At 36.7% G+C, this 19,275-nt stretch overlaps 1 protein-coding gene across 2 annotated transcripts in view; it reads left to right on the forward strand.

Moving 5' to 3' along the window:
- The window catches only part of LOC113109751 (neuroligin-2-like), a 40,180-nt gene extending 22,376 nt beyond the window's left edge, over window positions 1-17,804 (forward strand). For both annotated transcript variants that reach the window (XM_026273495.1, XM_026273496.1), the window contains exons 3-4: window positions 16,826-17,538; window positions 17,663-17,804. In XM_026273495.1, the coding sequence (XP_026129280.1) occupies window positions 17,052-17,538; window positions 17,663-17,706 (531 nt within the window). In that variant the 5' untranslated portion in view covers window positions 16,826-17,051 and the 3' untranslated portion in view covers window positions 17,707-17,804. The remainder of the gene's footprint in view (window positions 1-16,825; window positions 17,539-17,662) is intronic.
- Window positions 17,805-19,275: the final 1,471 nt, after the last annotated feature.

The following is a 19,275-nucleotide window of genomic DNA, read 5'->3' on the forward strand; positions in this document are numbered from 1 at the left end:
TAAGTTTTATTTTATTATGTAATTGTTACATTATTAGCTGAAAACATTCATGTACAGTACCACGAAAGCAGATGCTGCTTTTGGGAGTGAGTGCGACATCTATTCTCTCTCTCTCTCTCTCTTACACACACACACACACACACACAGAGAGAGAGAGACGCTCACACGCAACCCACACAACAAAACAGGACAGTTTGTCCTCATGTGGTGTAAAAAGGTGGGATTGAAACAAATTGGTGTAAAAGGACTTAATAAACTAAAAGGCAGTGCTGTGAATAAGCCATGAGTCACTGCAGTCAGCTGTAGGGTAGGCGTTACAGACCAGACTGACTAATGGAAAACATACAGTTTATTAACTTAACTGTCCTCACTGAACTCTTTTAGCACATTAGCTAAAATTTAAAGGTGAAATTAAATTAGGAAATTAACAAACGTATTAGTGGAAACGTAAACGTAATCAGCTTTATATTTATCTGTGTGTTTTCCTCTAAAAGGATGCTTGTTTCCATAGTGAGGTTTTAATTGTCTGACCAAACAGGTTGAGATGTGTTTGTGTGTGTTTTTTTTTTAAATCATTTTGTTTTTCACACCTATCTGTCTTCCCGCTGGGTCGTGTCCTGAGTCTCCTTCAGTCATTCATCAATAGCTTCTCCTCCTGCTTCATTAAAGCCTTCTTTAATGACTTTTATTTGATTATTCATGAGTTTGTTTAGTTGATTGTTTTTTATCATGCTGTGACCTGGGGGATGCATTTTGGGAAATAAAACCAAAGTGTGCACACAGACTTTGCATAGAATAAAATACCAGCACAGTGTTCATTGCACAATATTGAATATTATATTTAGATTATTTATATTATTATATATACCGGCACTGCTTACATACAAACACGCTAAACAGTTTCATTAAAGGGGGGGGGAGGGGCGGGGGTGGGGGGTGAAATGCTCGTTTTCACTCAATATCCTGTTGATTTTGAGTACCTATAGAGTAGTACTGCATCCTTCATAACTCCACAAAGTCTTTAGTTATATTGTATTTATAAGAGAAAGATAGTCTGTACCGTTTTTTCCCAGAAAAACACGAGCGCCTGGAGGCGTGACGTGTGGGCGGAGCTAAAGAATCACGAGCGCCAGTAGGCTTTTGCGTTGAGAGCATGTGGAAGCTGACATTACCGTGAGGAAAAAAAACATCATCCACAGCAAACCATGGCTAACAGTCAGATTCAGCCGTTTATTTATGATCCAGAATCAGATCCAGAGGCTGAAATTTAACAAGAGCAGCATCAGCAACAACGTCTCTATGTAGTATGTATTGAAACTGTATATATTTGCTTAGCGGTTTTGGAAAATGACTAAGTTCCACTTTATGTCGTTTTTTTTTATTTATTTTTTTAAGCTGTACATGTGGAAAGTACAGTTTGATGACTACATCGCATGTTGTTTACTTGATTTGCTTACGCGCCGATAGCTAAGTTAACAACACAGAGATATTTGAAGCAGTTTTACTCACTGCATATGGTTCCAACACACGATCGTGACCCATTTTAGTTGGGACTGCATTATCCTTAAGAAATAAACGATGTGCAAATCCGGCGTCAAACTGGGCCTTGTTTGTAAAACAAGCATCTTCGAAATGCAGGGAACAAACAAAAACACTTGCACAACTCCGTTGATGCTCTGTAAAAATAAACTCCATCCACTGGTCCCTTAATGCTGTTTTTTTGGGGTAATCTGTGCAGGGTTGTCTTGCCCTGGCAACCAAAAACACACATCTTTTGTGACATTTCGCTCTCGCTCTGATCAGTGAATGTCTCTGCTCTCAGTGCTCTGCTATACAGGAGCGCGCTCTTCTGGCAGAAGTGCCTTAGGACCCATATAAGGAAATTCCGCTCCATCTAACGTCACACAGACCCATACTCGAAAAAACCTTTCCGAAACTTGTGAAAAACCGGAAGGAGTATTTTTGGAACAAACTTAATTTTTGAAACTTTGTCCATGTTTAGCATGGGAATCCAAATCTTTAACAGTGTAAAAAACTCAGTATGCATGAAATAGCATCCCCCCCCCCCACCCCCTTTAATAAAATAGTATAATAGCCCCAAAAACGGATTATACATATGAAATTGTTCATATCTGAGATGGTTATTGCACTATTTTGTGGGTTCATACATATACATATATATATACATAATAGATAAAATGCTAGCATGCATGCACGCACGTGCACACGCACACAAATATAAGGCTGAATAGTTGCACAGCACTAGTATACTGTATACTTCATATATTTTTTTAAATGCTACTTTTAATTAGATTCCCTTTGTGCTATATATATAATTTTAACAATTTATGCATTTAGCAGACACTTTTATCCAAAGCGACTTACATTGCATTCAGGCTAACAATTTTCTACTATCATGTATTCCCTTTGATTCGAACCCCCAACCTTGCACTTGCTAACGCAATGCTCTGTATTTACATATAAAAATCTAAATAAATACTAATCACTGTTTTTATTATTTCTAATTGCATTAGGACAGGAAATCAAAGGTCAGCTGGAGAGCATTGTGGGATACAGTGCTCCACTTAGTAGTAGCATGCTTCACTTTCTGGGGAATGTAGTAGGTCATTCATGATTTCAGAAATTTGCTAACTGCATAAATAGCATGAGCAGTATGGTAGTATGCAGTTTCAAACACAGCCTGATCCATCTTCATTTATCTTCTTTCTGACCAGAAACTTGCTCTCTTGTTATTACGGGTGTAGGGAAACTGTTTAGTGTTATCACAGTTAAGCTGGACTCAGCTAGACCCCTATGATTAGCTCTGTCTCGCACACACAAAAATACTCGCACATATTTTTAGCAGGCTGAAAAGAGGGAATTGTGGGATAAGGCTCTGAACTCACAGATGATGACAGTGCAATGTCTCCGAGTAATTATGGGGTCATCCTGAAATTAACACAGAAACATGAACTCCCATTCTAAAATGATTGTTCTCACGGACAGCTTAACCTCCAGCTCCAATGGTGCTGTCAAGAAGAGATCAGCTAAGAATAGATTTAGCCACAAATCATTCCAGACTTCCCTCAGTCAGGGTATTACAGTTTGGAGTGGATTAATTTATAGATTAATAAGGAATATCATTAAAAAAGTAGAATTACCCCATACTAGATATTACTGTAAACCAGAGTTCGGGAAGCTACTATTAACTAGCTTGCCAAGCTGCATGATGCTCATCATTTAAAGGAACTAAACTGCCTTTTTGAAAAAGGATACACTACACTACAAGCTGCTAATAAACAGCAGCTAACTTTCTTTTTAAACATAATATAATTTCTAATTTAATCAGTCATATTTTGGCACACACAATGTGAGGGGTTTTGAAAATAAATAAAAATTATAATTAAGTTGAAAGCATGATGAACTGCAGCATTTAGCTAAGTATTCTGCTATAATCAATTGACTCAAATCAATTATTTTTAATCAATCTGTTTTAGGGTGCTTTTTCATCTTTCTGTGTATTGTCCAATATGGGAGAGGACATTTATGAGGGCATGTTTGTTTATTGCTTCAGCTCACTTGGCATTAAAGCAGCATGTGCAACACAATTTGAAGTTAAAAATAGGAGGCATTAAAAAAGGTAGCACATACGCTATCGGTCAAAAATGTGGAATTATTCAGATTTTAACATCATGGGATTCATTTAAATTTTGAAATAGACTACAATATGAATGATTTTATTTCAGAAACATTTAAAACTGAATTATTCCAAACTTTTGACTGGTAGTGTTTTGTGCTGCTCAGCAAAATCTCTAGTGTTGAACTCTTAGTTTTACAGACTTTTAGAGTGAAGTGTTAAAGTTGTGATGTTAAATTTGAGGGGATTAACAGAAGCTAGTGTAAACAGCAACTTTTGGCCAATGTAACACTGCTAAAAGTTATTAATCACATTGGGGACATTTGCATATATATGACAACACAACAGAAATAGAAATGAGCTGCAACACAAAACATTACTGTTGTAAGTTAGTGCCAACAACATCTAAAATACAACTAACATTCAAGATGATTCCATGTTTTTATAGTTTTTACTTTTATTTCGTTTAGAATTTTTGTTTTCAAATTCAGTTTAGTTTTTAAAGTGGGTTTGCTTGTTTAGTTTTTTTTTTTTTTTTAAATGCTTAGTTCTAGTTTAGTTTTTATTAGTTTTAGTCTTTTTTTGGGGGGGGGTTATTTGTCAGGCACAAGATTCAAAAAGGTCATTATAGTACTGTGTAATAATAACAAAAACATCATACAATGTACACATGGGCACAAATATGTAAACAGTCTCAACACTCAGCAGTAAGTGCAAAATGTGTAAATAAAAAACCTAAAGAGCCAACAGACTAAACAAGACATACATGAACCACATGTATTCAACCCATTTTTGAGCAACAACAAGACTTTTCTGTCAGATTGTAAGGGAGTTCAGTCGGAAAAATAACATGACAAATATCAGAAAAAAAAGTTAAATAAAGTTTTTTTCTTTTTCTTTTTCTTTTTTTCGTGGGTGTGTGCATGAGTGTGTGTGCATGGGTGAGAAAGAGAGAGATGGCTTTACTTCAGTCAAACAATAATTTTCTATACATAATTCCCACCCTATACAAATATCACAGCTGTACATTTTTCACACCATATACTACATTTACCCTATGTAATAGCCTACTCATCTGGAATGAAGCAGCAAACAGTGTAAGAGTAAACAAATTACATAACATTATTTAATATTTGAATCACAGCTTATATAAGTTAGTGTTTTGACATCGACAACCCAAGTGCATTTTACCTCAAACTTGCGACTAGTTAACTTTCTAAAGTAGCAATCGCTTCTCGGGTCGACATTAACTCACTGAAAAATTATATTCAGAATTAAAAATATTTTTATACCACTTTTTAATGTGTGATTGTGTAAAGGTCTTCACGAGATACCAAACTTTCGAGAACTTGCTTTAAACGTCGAACATGCGTTCTCATGGAGATGTGGCGTGCACTAGGGGAGGGGCTGTGTGTGTGTGTGTGTGTGAGAGAGATGCAGGGAAAAGAAATGCAGCTGAACGTTATTTTACTCTATGAAAGACCTTGACAAAGATGAAAACTAAGGACATTTAATCTATAATTTTATTTTAGTTAGTTTTGCCAAACACACATTACAGTTTTGGTTAGTTATAATTTTTATTTTTATTTCAGTTAATAACAATGTTTTTTTTTCCCTCCTAATTTTAGTTTTTTCATTCGTTTTCGTTAATGCTTATAACCTTGCTGTGCACACTGAGTCTGTCATTTTTGTATGCGTTTTTTCATTTTTTTGTCATCCTAAAAATGTATCACACACAGAAACCTTACACACCGAGTCCGATGTGTTTTAATTAATTAATTAATGATTCTGTTGTCCTCTCGCTTCTTAAAAAGAGAAAAAGTAAGGAAATATTTAGTCCATCCAATCCTGAGATATAGAGACTCCTTATTAAGGAGCAGCGGGATTACCACCGCTGATTCAAAGTTTAAGGATGTCAGAAGCTAGGTTTGATGCATTGCTAGTGAAACTAAAGTGATGCTTTGCTAGTGATACTAAAGCCACATATTAAAAAGAATTTCTGTGAACTCAGTGTGTAAGAATCTTAATGGTGCTTTGTACTGAGAGATAAAATTTATGAACTTGACGATTGGCATTCTGGATCTTGGTGTCCGCTTGTACGGTGGCTCTAAAATATAAAAAAAAACCTCTCAAAATATTTGCTAAGTATGCAAAATTTTCAGAAAATCGAACCCGATCTGATTTTTTTTAATAATGGACAAAAGTTTCAGATCGTATTTATTTTTTAATGTGCAAAAATTTCAGCTGAAAATTGTGTGCAAGTATTGCATTGGTGGTAATGGACTAACAAAACGCTGATTTGAAAAATTTGTTGTATCATACCATACCAATTTCTTTATTTTTATTTTATTTATTTTTTGGATGGTCTCTTGAACTTCAAACTTATTATTACTGTTGAATTAATTTCACAACACTGTTTCTCCTGGCCACATAATCGATGCTTTAAAGCTAAAATTTGGTCGAACAATTAATGGTCTAATACAGTGGTTCCGAAACCAGGTCCCCCTGCCCTAAACATTTTGTATGTCTCCCTAATCAGACGCAACCAATTTAGTTATTGAATTCTCTACTAACGAGCTGATGAGTGGAATCAGGTGTGTTAGATATGGGGGACACATACAAAAGGTGCAGGCCTTTAAATGACGCTTGAAATTTGCATTGCCGTACAAATGACTTGGCTGTTGTTAAAAGTAAATAAATTAATAATTGGTACTATAGTAAAACGTCCAAAATTTGGATTTCATTAAATCATTACCTCTGGTATAAAGTGTTTAGCTTTAACACATCCCTTACCAAAAGGAAGTATACTTCAAGTTTATTTTATTTCGTATAAGTAAAGTTCAAGTTTATTTTTATACTTATAATTTATGTAGTACGTATACAAAAATCATTGTAATAGTAGTATACTTGTAAGTGTAATATTTCAATTCTCATGTGGACCAAATTGGCCCTCTTTCTGGTGTATAAAAGTATACTTTAAGTATAACAAGTAAACTTTGAGTACAGAACTATGAATATATGAACATACAAAAAAAAAAGATATCTGCTTGTAAACAAAAACATTTTATTCAAGCTTCGTGCATTATTTTTAAATAAACACTTAAATGTCAGTTTTATAAAAATAAATAAATAAATAGCATTTTGAAAAAAAAAAACTACAAAAATACTGAAATTAATTCAGTATGATAATCAAAACGTAGATAGAGTCGATCAACAATCCAAATCTTAACAATTATTATTCCCTCTTCATTGATCGACATTTTATTCCAAAACATTATACAGTTTTGATGATTTGTTTTTTATGTCTGATGATCGTGTTGGATTACATCTTTTCGGTTTCTTCTTTGCTTGTGTTTTGGAAATTCTGTACAGACGATGTTCAATAGTGCCCCCTAATGTATAACAATAAAACATGCATTCTAGGGAGCAGAAGTATAGCTTAAATATATTTACTCTTTTTCTAATTATAAGTCAAGTATACTTTAATGTAATTTTAAGTATATTTCTGAGAAGTATATAAAAAGTAGACTGAAAGTATACTTGCCTATTTTTAGTTTAAAAGAAGTATACTAATATAATATCACACTTGAATAAACTTCTTTTTCATGAGGGATCCTCTATATTGGCCTAAAAGGGAGTGAGAGATTGTGTTTTGTTGTTTCTTTTCAGTCATGTTGTGTTAATTTTGTTGTGTTGTGGCTTGTTTCCATTGTGTTATATGAATTATATCAATCCCATTGACACATGAGAATTTATTATCATAGTAATGTTATACTGGGGTACCGTGGGAATTTTTACTGAGGCTCAGTGAAAAGGGTCTAGTGACACCCCTCAACAAAATCAACCTTTTTTAGTTTGTTAGCGCACATTATTTAGATGAACATCTTTAACCACTTACCAACTCCGTCACTCTGCTGTGAGATACAGATGGTGAGAAGGTGCTCTAAAATAATCTCCATTTTTTCTCATTCAATATTGAATTTCTCATAGAAATATGTCACAATGCTAGAATACAGTCAGTCGCAATATCTCTTTCAAGCAATGTTTACGGTACGGCCACATTAGCAACATATTGTGGGCCACAGAAGTCATTTTCAAACCAAGAAGCTTTCTTTTTGGCCAGTCCAGAAATAATATTCAGACCTGCCAAACTAACACATTTTTTTGGGGATAATTTTGTCATTTTGTTGACAGCTGAGCTACTACTAAGTACTTTTAAGGCTAATTCAGACTGAACCAACATTGGATTGGTTTGTGATTATTTTTGCGATTAAACATGTTCAGTTGCAGTTTGTCTGGTCATAATTTGAAAATTTACGTACTGTCATTTGGTGACTTGTCGGCGTCTGTCGGTGCAATGTGAAGTAACCTTTAGTTAGCGACTCGCCAACATTTCTGTTAGCAGTGTCATTTGTATGTGCACTCGGTTTACTTGAGAATTGTGCTGGATTATGTTTGGACATATGTTAGGATACATTTTCCGAACACTGACTTATTTTTCCCATGTTGACATGGCAGCTAACATTGCACAAATAATCCCATGTGTATTCTAGTGTGTCCTATGCTTAGTTAACCGCCGACATACTCTGGTGGACCGGCTGAGTCTGACAGCCTGGCCAGAAGTCATGTCTACAGCGCCAGTGGCGGGACATAAGGGTCTCATGGTGGCCCAATTGTTCAAATGCCACCGCTCCGATGTGCCTTTTCACACTTGGCCCTGACCATTCGTCCGGCTGAACGCACCCCCTCGTCTATCCAGAGGGCCGTTACTCCATCAAACAACCCTCCTCTCTGCTGTGACAGCAGGACAGAAGCTGCTGTGGGCACTCGTTGCTGACACAAAGTTAGACAAGGCTGTGGGCACCGTGTGCACAGATGGACCTGGCCCAGCTCAGTTCCGTTCACGCCGAGTTTCCCAGCACAGATGAATTAATGCCAGATATCACGTTCATGCGAGAGGAATGGCTCGTTATTAAAAAATGCTCCCGAACAATCCATATGTGTTTGAGATCGCATGTGTTGTCATTGCTGTGCTTAAGGGCTTTTAGACCCCTGCTCCGCCAGACAAGAGCCAGGCTGCGTTATTGGCTACTAATGTACAGGCCATGAGAGCTTCATGTCTTTATTAGGGACTTCATCTCAGTCCTTTAGTACTCTAGCTCAAGGCTTCTCATTATTCACTTTGAATGACTGTGATGTTTACCTCAGTGTCCGAGGTGGGTAATATATTAGGGGCACAAAATAGGCTCAAACGGTAGTGATGACCCTAGTAAAAAAGAAATATATATTTTTAAACAATTATTTCATACTAAAAGGAGTTAAAATCTATTAACGTATTTACTGACATATCACTTGAGACTAACTGATAGAAAATTTAGTATTAAACTTAGATTGTGCACAATGCACTTTTCTTAAAGGGATAGTTCACCAAGAAATTAAACCCTGTTCACTTTCATGTCATTCCAAACCAATAAGACCTTCATTCATCTTTGAAACACAAATGTCTTTGATGAAATCTGAGCGCTTTCTGATCCTGCATTGACAGCAATGCAACTGACACATTCAAGGTCCAGAAAGGTAGTAAGGACATTGTTAAAATAGTCCATGTGACATCAGTGGCTCAACCACTATATTATGAAGCTTTGAGAATACTTTTTGTGACAAGAAAAAAATATTTAATATTTTCTCTCCCGTGTCGGTCTTCAACATGCGTTCACGAGAGCAGCTCCACTTTAAATCAATCAAATATACTTCAGCATTTCTTAAGTTAGACTTCAGCACTACTTGTGCAATGAAGTACATTGGTAGTTCAATTTATTATAATTCAACACATTAAAATTACAATTGCACTGTATTTTTATGAAGTACTTAAGTATGTAACTGTATTTGTTGTATACTTAGAATGAAATAAATTGGTTTCAAATACATTTTAGTACATTTAGTACATTTATTTTCCACTAGGGGATAACTGTGTAATTAAGTGTTAGTCATATTAATACTACAGTACATAATATAATAAATAGCCCACCAATGGTTGACAATCCAACATAGTATGTCTTTTTGAAATAGAGATTTTTCTTAGAAGCCCCAGTCTGTGAAAAGTTCTGTTTGTGTGCTTTTTTACAGTCACACTCATTTTTAAAGTAATTTATTGGCCCAAAAAGAGAAAAACATAGAATTAACCAAGTTAAAAATGTATTTAACAGATAACATTTCTCATCTTCATTCCTGCAAATATCACAATAATATTGTTTTCATATTATCATATATAATATTGTTGAGTTGAAAGGAATATGAAGTTGACGTTTTAGTCATTTTGTTTTTCATTTCTGTAATTGTTATGCATGCAGCTAGAATTCTGAGATTTATACTGAGTACGTTTATTTAGTTTGCAGTCACACGTTTCAGGCCCATTTAAGAAAATAATTGATATTGATGACACTTTATAAGTCAACTACACTATTTATTCAAAGAAATGGAGACAAACAGAACGATTACCTTTTTATTTCTATTTAGCTACATTTAAACTGCAACTTCACAACGATACCCTGCTTTCTGTTCTAATAAGCAACCCTAAACTGAACAATAGTTAGTAACTCCCAGTCACTTGTTTAGTTTATGATGAATGTGTTTGATGGGATGTGCTGCCTGATTGATTTGTGTCATAATCACTAATGGAGCTTTGCACTATTAAGGAATCATGTATCTAAAAGAGCACTTTCCATATTCACTCAGTGCCACTAATTGGCACTTGACTGTCCCCCTGCAGTTGTCAGAATCGTGCTGTTCCCTCCAGGGTATTGTTTGGTTTAGGCGGTGCCAGATCCTCGGCAGGAGATTGTAGATGATGTACAGCAGCGGCTGATGGCTCAGGGCAGGAGGTCACACCTGGAGGTGATAGTAACGACTTTAGACTGATGGAGAAGGTTGAAGCCGTTACAGGATCATATAGCGAAGCGGTGCTAAATTGTGAAGACTGAGACAGCGGTTGTTATCCAAGGTTGTTTGTGGATGACAGAGGTCGGACCTAGTTTGGATTTTACAGCTGGTAAATGGATAATGTTTAGATAAAGGATTGAAAAGATAAAAGGTTATTTAAATGGGATGGTTGATTATATTATAAAGGACACATCATATAAAAAGGTTTCCATATTTTATGAAGAAATCATAAGTGTTGCCTGGCCGAGGTAAAGTGATCAGATTCATTTGTTAATTTTTTTTATGGTGAATGCTAAAGTTATGTCTATTTGTTATAGATTATTACAGTAATTCATTTAGATTTGTAAATTAATTCATTTATGTATTATGTATTATTTACTTCATTAAAAGACAGGCCTTCAGAATTACATTAATTACTGTAAAAGCAGATTTCAAACATGTTTATTCATCATAAATTAAAGGCCATTTAAGTGCAACCTGATAGTTTTCTAAAATAAGTAAATAAATAAACATGTATAATCTATAGAATTATTTCACAACTCTCTCCTTCTATCTCCTTGACTCGGCACTATGCTATTAATAAACTAAATTGTAAAAAATGTAAAATTAAAAAGTATACATTTACATAAAATATTTGATCTTTTTTATAAATATAACTCATTACAAATTATTTAGATACTATTATAATTTTTATTAGTATTTTAAATCAATGTTTTTTTTTCATTTAACATTTTTTTGTGTGTCTGTAGTTTTCATTATTTCATTTATTTTATTTCATTACATCAAGTTAAACTAAATTAAAATGAGAAATGTTTATTTATTTTTTTGTTTTCATTTCAATTTTAGTCTTTTTGTTTCAGTTTCAGTTTTAGTTAACTATAATAACCCTGATATACAGCAGGTAAAATAAGTATTGAACACGTCACCATTTTTCTCAGTAAATGTAATTTCTAAAGGTGCTGTTGACTTGAAATGTTCACCAGATGTCGGTTACAACCCAATTAATCTATATACACAAAGAAAACAAAGCAAATAAGTTCAGAAATTAAGTGATGTGTTATAAAATGGTATGAGTTTTGGGAAACAGGGAAATAGTTTTGAACACATGAAGTAAAGAAGGTACAAGAATGCATGGAAAGCCAAGACTCCAGCTGAAATCTATCTGTAATTAGAAAGCAATCCTGCCCCTTGTCAGTGGAAATTAATATTACTTAATATTCAGTCCCAATACTACAGTACCAGAATGATGAAGATGAAATGAGGGTGGACATTTCAGCATGACAATGATCCCAGACACAGAAAAGGAAAATAAAGCTGCTAGAATGGCCAAGCCTATCACCTGACTTGAATCCAATGGAACATAAGAACTAAAGATCAGAATTCAGAGAAGAACACCACAGAACTTTCAAGATTTCAAGACTCTGTGGAAGAATCGGCTGAAATCACACCTGAGCAATGCATGTGACTAGTTTCTCCAAAAAGGACGCGTCTTGAAGCTGTCATCACCAATAAAGGCTTTTGTATTAAAATCAATTTCAGTAGTCTAATACTTTTTCCCTGTGTCATTCCATTTATTATCCATCCCTTCATTTCTGAACTTATTTGTTTTGTTTTATTTGTATGTATGGATTACTTTGATTGTTACCTTAGCAAGGAGTTTCATGCTGAAGTTTAATAAGCTGAAGTGAAAGTTTCATGCTGATACTTGGCAACAGTACTAAGAGCATTATGATGTCATTAGAGAAGAATTATTTTGGAGAGAGATGGATGAATCTCTAGATCTCATTGCCTTGAGTTAGTGACTTTGCCCTTTGAACCAGTTCAGGGTCACTTTCATATCGACTGAGCAAATGCTAAAATTCTGCTTGCAATTCAGATCATCTGTACACGTGCCCTTGCAGGTTTTTTTTTTTTTTTTTTTTTTATCAAACTCACCTCAAGAGTTGCATTATCTCCTGAATCTGCTGAACTAAAATGGATCTGAGCCCAAACCTGCTGCCGAACGCATCAAGCATAAGGACCTGAGCCGAAAGAGAAGTGTGCGTCAGAGTCACTTACTCTAGCAGACGGAGAATGAGCGGGGTGTTATTTCAACACATAGTCCTCTTGATTAGGGTCCCTTTGCATGCCCTTTTAGCAGTGAGTGCTTTAGTGGCAGGTCCAGTAGGACTGCATTTCCTCCAAACTCACAGAAGAGGGGTGTATGTTGTTTTACTCGCAGATTTACTGCTGCCCCTGAGGGCCTAACCTAGCCCACACGCAGCTAATCAACAAGGGCTTTGCGTGGGCTTCTTACACACAGCTAAGCCATTTCACACACACAAACATACATTCGCAAGAAATTGTCTGTGAGTGATTTATGAACTGACCATATTCAGTTTTATCAATAAAGCTTTCCCTCAGAGAAACAGTGTTTGTGTAACTGTGTGTTCTGGATTACCGATCGCATGCGGCCCCCACAGCACTAGGAAGTTCCCTGGTGTCCTTACTGGAAATGAAATATGTGCGAGTCCTCACCAATTGATCAAGTATTTTAGTCTTTGGTGTTTTCCTAGGATAGACGCCAATCAATGAAACATCAGAACATTTAGATGCTACTGTAAAAACGGCTCAATTGCAGGCTTCTCGTTTGCAGACTTTGCCTCTGAATATAATTTAAAGTAAACAAAAAAATCTTTAGCATCACTCTTTGGCAGGATCTCTCTCTCTCTTTTTTTTTTTTTTTACTTCCATTAAAACTGTGTGCAAGAGTCCACATATCTCAATCTATAGATGATTGATTTAATAAAAGCAGTTAAAGTAATATTAACCGTAATAATAAAATAAGTTAATCAAAATTGTAACTTAATGTTCAAAAAATATAGGCCTAAATCATCAAATATTGTATGTTTGTATATATATATATATATATATATATATATATATATATATATATATATATATATATATATACAGTTTAAACATACAGTATGTAAAGCATCACACAGTGTCTTGATTAATATGAGACTGATATAATAAAATGATAAACCTAATAAGAACTGTGTGATAATAATAACAGTAATAATTAAATAATTGTATTCTTTTTTGTATTTTTTTTTATTTTATTTATTTTTTTCATTGTTTAAGTATATCAAAATGTCACGCTGCTGTCACTTTCTGACATATCTTGTCAGTTGGCCATTAGCACAATTTGACATACCATTTCATATCTGAAGGGCGCATTTTGTCCTGTCAGAGATCTGGATCACATGACTGGGAGACATTTTCACTAGCTTACTGAGCGTATATCATAACAAGGGCCTGATCTTGATGAGCTCGGAAACCTTTTACCTGGGGAGCTGAGAGAGCATGCTGTCTTTTTCTTGCTGTCTTCATACGCTCTTGATTTATTACCACACGCTGGCAGTGATGTAACAGCACCTCAGCAGGTTATACGCGCGTTTGTGTGGCTGTGTATTTGAAGGTGGGGGGTCAGCTAAAAACTGCATATTTATGAAGTTCAATTGCTGCCCCACCAGGCGAGGGTGAATCTTTGGCCTTAATTGTGTTTCATAAATATTGATAGGTTAGGATATTTTGGTATTCCAACACACCCATCTACGCACAAGCAGAAACAGGATCTTCTTAATACTGCAAGGTTTTTGTTTTTTGCTGCTGTGAAATTTAAAAATATCATTTTTTTTCTGTGTTTCACAGAAGAAACACAGGTTGTATAGGTTTGGATTGACATTTGGGTGCGTAAATGATGACAGAATTTTCATTTTTGGTTGACTAACCTGTTAACCCAAGTTTGCTCAAAGGGAATTGGATTGGAAGTCTCTCATTTTCAGAAAGTTTTGAATTGATATTAGGGACAGCAGATCTTTATGTTGCAACAAAGAGTGATGACTACCAATAGGAGTGAATCCCCTTATGAAACAGTTGGATGCTACACTCTGATGCAACTTGTACCGCAACTTGGTGGCATCTTAATAATTGTCGATTTCTTGGAGCCTGCTAAATGACTACTAACAGTACATAATGCTGACATAAATGCATTTGCTTCTTGTTGAAGTGTTATTCAGTGACTTTGGGGTTGTTGATGTCATATATCTGCATTTATCATACAACTGTCTTGAAGTAGAGCTGATCTCAGCATGTCTCAAGTGTCTCTGATCCTAAATCTGATGGTATTAGATGCTGTTATTCTATTTCATTGAAATCGTTTCGTCTTTTAGTGCAGGAACATTTGTTTTTGAGATCTGGATTTGGACACATGAGGTCATGAGAAGGTCTGATGTTTTGTCAAATCCAGTGTTTCACTCGTGTCCCTCTTTCTTCACCCTTTTTCTTAGTCAGGTTCTCCTGCAGTTGGTGATTTTCCACTCCAGGTGTTTTGTGTCCAGGTTTGGTGCTTTTTGGATGATTAGCTGTGTTTGGTTGCCATGGAGATGCCGAGTGCTTGAAGAAAAGCATACGCTGGATGGTTCTGTCTCCGCTCTTGACTCTTGATTTCTTTGTAGAATCTTCCAGCTCCTGCGAGGATGCCACCCAGATGTTTCTGTAAGATGGTTTCTGTTTTGCCTGTGCAAACATGCATGTTTTTCTTCAGCTGTTCAGATTGGCTGTGTGTTCTTTGCGGCTGTGCACACATTTACTTTCGCATACATTTAGTTCTCTATAAAGTCTCCAGGCTTTGATTAGCAGGACGGAACAGTTTGCTCAGGGCCCGTGAGGAGACGTTTACTTCGTTCTCCATTTTGTCGATGTAGATCCCGGGACCGACGGTTGTCACTTTAAAGCAGTTCTACAGCCCTCACGGTGTCCAAACTACACTCACAACTCCCACACACATTGGCATTCTGCTGTTGAGAAGTCAGCCTACATATTTTCAAAGTTTTTTTTTTTTGACTTGTGTCTGTTGGCAGTCAAACTTTTTTTTCTTTCTGGTCCTTAAACCCCATCTGACATTCTCTTTGAAAAACTCACAACTATCTTGTTTTTATTCCACAGATTTGTGCATTTTCTTGTGATTTTCATGTTAAAATGAAAACGGGCATTTAATAAGCCGGTAAGGGAGTCTGCAGTCCTGAGCAACATTTGCTATTGTGCCAGTTGGGTTGTGCTTAAACCTTTTATGATCTTTACCAGACAAATGTTGCATGTAGTTTGTATCAGATTTTAGTTTTAGATACCCTCTGTGTAACAGCTTTGTTATTGTTAATTGAATATTACTTGCTTAATATCATATTTTTTAATTGTTAATATAAATTTTAGATGAATCAATATTTTAATCAATACTAGTGTATACAGTAAATAATACAAAACTAGCACTCTTGGTACTGGATGCCTCTAGTGTCCATATATCTTGAAGCATAGATACATGCTGTCCACTGTAGATTAGTCATTCTGGAAGCAGTTTCCAGGACCAATTGCGTATGACATCATCTTTCTTAAATCACTGATTCCTGTTACCCTGTATGACTCCAGAATTGAGTGTCTCATTATAGGACGATTTTAAATTGGTCTATCTCTGTACACCCAGTCCCCGTTCATAACATCTTTTTGTGCCAAAATGGCTGTGAATGCTTCGCTCGCATATCTCGTAGATCATTATGTCATGTGGTTAATTCCCGCATGTAGAAGTATGTCTTTAGCTTAGTGGTGGTGGGGGGGGGGGGGTGATTGTGTCATAGACTGTCAGGAGCAGACAGTTATTACGCCAAAATGCCCCCATCTACTCTAGCGAGATTGAAACTAGCAGAGCTAAGTCAAGTGGAACCGAGGGGAGGCAGGAACCAAAAATCTAGAGCAACATCACGTCGGGGGGAACTTGAAATGAACACACTTGGTGCTGTCATCTCCTCCGAGGGAGTCAATTAAGCAGCACACTCAGTATTTCACACCCCCAGTGCCCGAGCATGAATGTGTGTCATTGTGGCGCACCTCTTGACGATGTGACAACACGCTGGAGAGAACGGCCCATGGTCCAGATGCGCATCTGTAATTATGCGCCTTAGAGAATAGTCCAAAAAGAAAAGGGGATATTTCAACCAAGATAGTAAACAAACATTAAGAGAAAGAATATATACAGTGGACAAATTCTATTTAATTAGATTCATATTTCACATGTTTATAGTTGATATGATTTTTAAACCTCAGGCAATACTGTAATTACCTTTTATTGTGTTCGATAGTGTTGGCATGCATGTTTTACAGTCAGCAGTTAATGATATCTGTCTTTCTGCCTCTGTTTCTCTCTCCCTGTAGGAAACTAATGAGCAAATCGCAATAGCGAATGTTGCATTAACATCAGGATGAAGTTCTTCGCCGCTCAGTGTCAGCAGGCCTCTTTTGTGCTCCTCTGAGGATACACACACCCTCGCTTCCACAGAGCCCACAGAGCCGGCGTCACTGGGACGGCTTGAAACTCTTCGCCCTTCTCTGTTTCACATACATCCCCCATCGTTAGGGCGCTGCTCACCCCAGCCGAAGCATGTCATCGGTGGGTGTGGCACGATTGCAGCGGGAGACGGCCCGCTCCTGCCCGCGCCGTATATCTGAAACTTGCCTTGTGTGGCTACTGGGCTTGGCACTTCGCCTGGCGCTATCCTCCTGCCAGCGGGCAGACCTCACTGCAGCCAAGCACCCTATGGTCACCACTGGCTATGGGAAGCTTCGGGGCGTACGCAAGGAGCTGAACAATGAGATTCTGGGTCCGGTCGAGCAGTACTTGGGCGTCCCCTACGCCACCCCGCCAGTAGGCGAGAGACGCTTCCAGCCCCCGGAGGCACCAGGCTCCTGGCAGGAGATCCGTAATGCTACCCAGTTTGCACCAGTGTGCCCACAGAACATTCACGGTGTGCTGCCAGAGATCATGCTTCCCGTATGGTTCACCGACAACTTGGATGCTGCCGCGGCTTATGTACAGAACCAGAGTGAGGACTGCCTTTATCTCAATGTCTATGTTCCCACAGAGGACGGTAAGTTTTAGAAGCCCACATAGGTTCATTTGTGGTACATTTATGTTCCATCTATGTTCATTCTTACTCACTTTAAACATATTTTCACCCGCACTAGAAAACATAACATGTTCATCCTTTCCAGCTCTGGTGATTGGGAGACTAATCACCTGTATACTTCCCAAGTGATTCTATCCTTTTCCAGAGCTTACTGTAGTGGTGAAGGGTACAGAGAGATTACGGGATGTAAAAAAGAGGATTTAAACTCATTTACAACCATTAATAAACCTCCAAATAAAACAATTTCTTCATTGCCCATTCTCTGGATAACCTTTGGATCCTTCTCTTTTTGTCCTCCTATAAAAAAAGCTACGATAATCTGTTGCTTGTAATCGCATATAATGTTTAAGTTAGATTACTTGCATTAAGTGCATACAAAACGGTAGTTGTCAGAGATAAAGAGAGCAAGAACTCCTTTGAGCGCAAGAGATATTTAACATGCTCCAGTCAGTGATTGTTACTGAAACTGCATGGGCAACAATCTGAGCATGTGCTAAAGTCTCTGATAAATGGGCTTCGCTGCAGTTTGTAAATGGGTTGTGCAGAGACTGCTGGGTAATGTCTCACTGTGCCAGCTCTCAAAATGGGTTGTCATAGTCATGGGAGTATGGCAGGCAATGCGTGTTTTTTTGGAGAGATGAAAGCTCTTCAATGATGAAACCATATACACAGGAGGTCTTCTAATGCTAATAGCACTTTTGCATTTTAGCAACTCGGTGTACTCTTTGAGTGTGTTAATGTGCCTGTCCATTACAGTGAGTCAGTAAATCAGTCTTCCTTAATTTGTAGATATACATTCACTAAGTGCTGTAGATTGCAGTCGGATGATTCATCCATTGCAGGAGTGATTCTAGAATTTCAGTCTTCAAGCAGCTCAAATTATATAGCTTAGAGAAATACTTTTTGCAAGTGATCACAGGTTTGAATCTTGCTCTAGCTTTGAAATAAAATAGGTTGTCAGGTTACACTTCATTTCGATATCCAACTTTAGACATCCAACTAACTCTCATTGGAGTATTATTAAACTGTTAGATTAGGATTAGTGTTAGATTTAGTAGAATAAGTTGGTAAGTAATTGCAAATTTTATTTGTAATCAGTAGGCTGTGTATTAAGAGACCATCAAAATAAAGTGTTAGCAGGATATTAAACAGTCAGTCTGCTCTAATGACTAATAGTTGATATCTAGTTGGAAAGTTACTTAGAGTTCTGTCGTGACAACTCTGGGAGAGTTTCATTCAATGTAATATACATGAAAGTGTTAATGTGTTTGGTCTTGGCAGAAAAGATCTGCTACACTGCTGCAGCATAGTTCATACTAGTACCGAGACTTGCTATCACCAATACATCCACAGACATGCTGCTGTGAGCATGTAGGAAATACTGCTGCTGCACAGTTCAAATGTATGAAATAACGCCCCATAGCAGATCTATACAGGTGGAGCTGGGGAAGGTTTAGGTCTACTGTTAATGAGACAACATCATTTTTTAAAGTTTCAGTATAATCTTATTGCCGTCTAGGAGAAGAAAATTGCAACATTTAATATATCATTTGTGCCTTTTCTTTCCTATCAGTTTCTTAGCAGTTTTCAGCTGTAGTTCCACATGAAAAATTATAAATAAAATAAATGAGATAAATAGTTCAGTGATTAAATCTGAGAGAATTTTCACACAGTAAACTTGGAAACATCAAAAAGTCC

The sequence above is a fragment of the Carassius auratus genome, chromosome 10 (genome assembly GCF_003368295.1).
Source record: "Carassius auratus strain Wakin chromosome 10, ASM336829v1, whole genome shotgun sequence".
Lineage (NCBI taxonomy): Eukaryota > Metazoa > Chordata > Actinopteri > Cypriniformes > Cyprinidae > Carassius > Carassius auratus.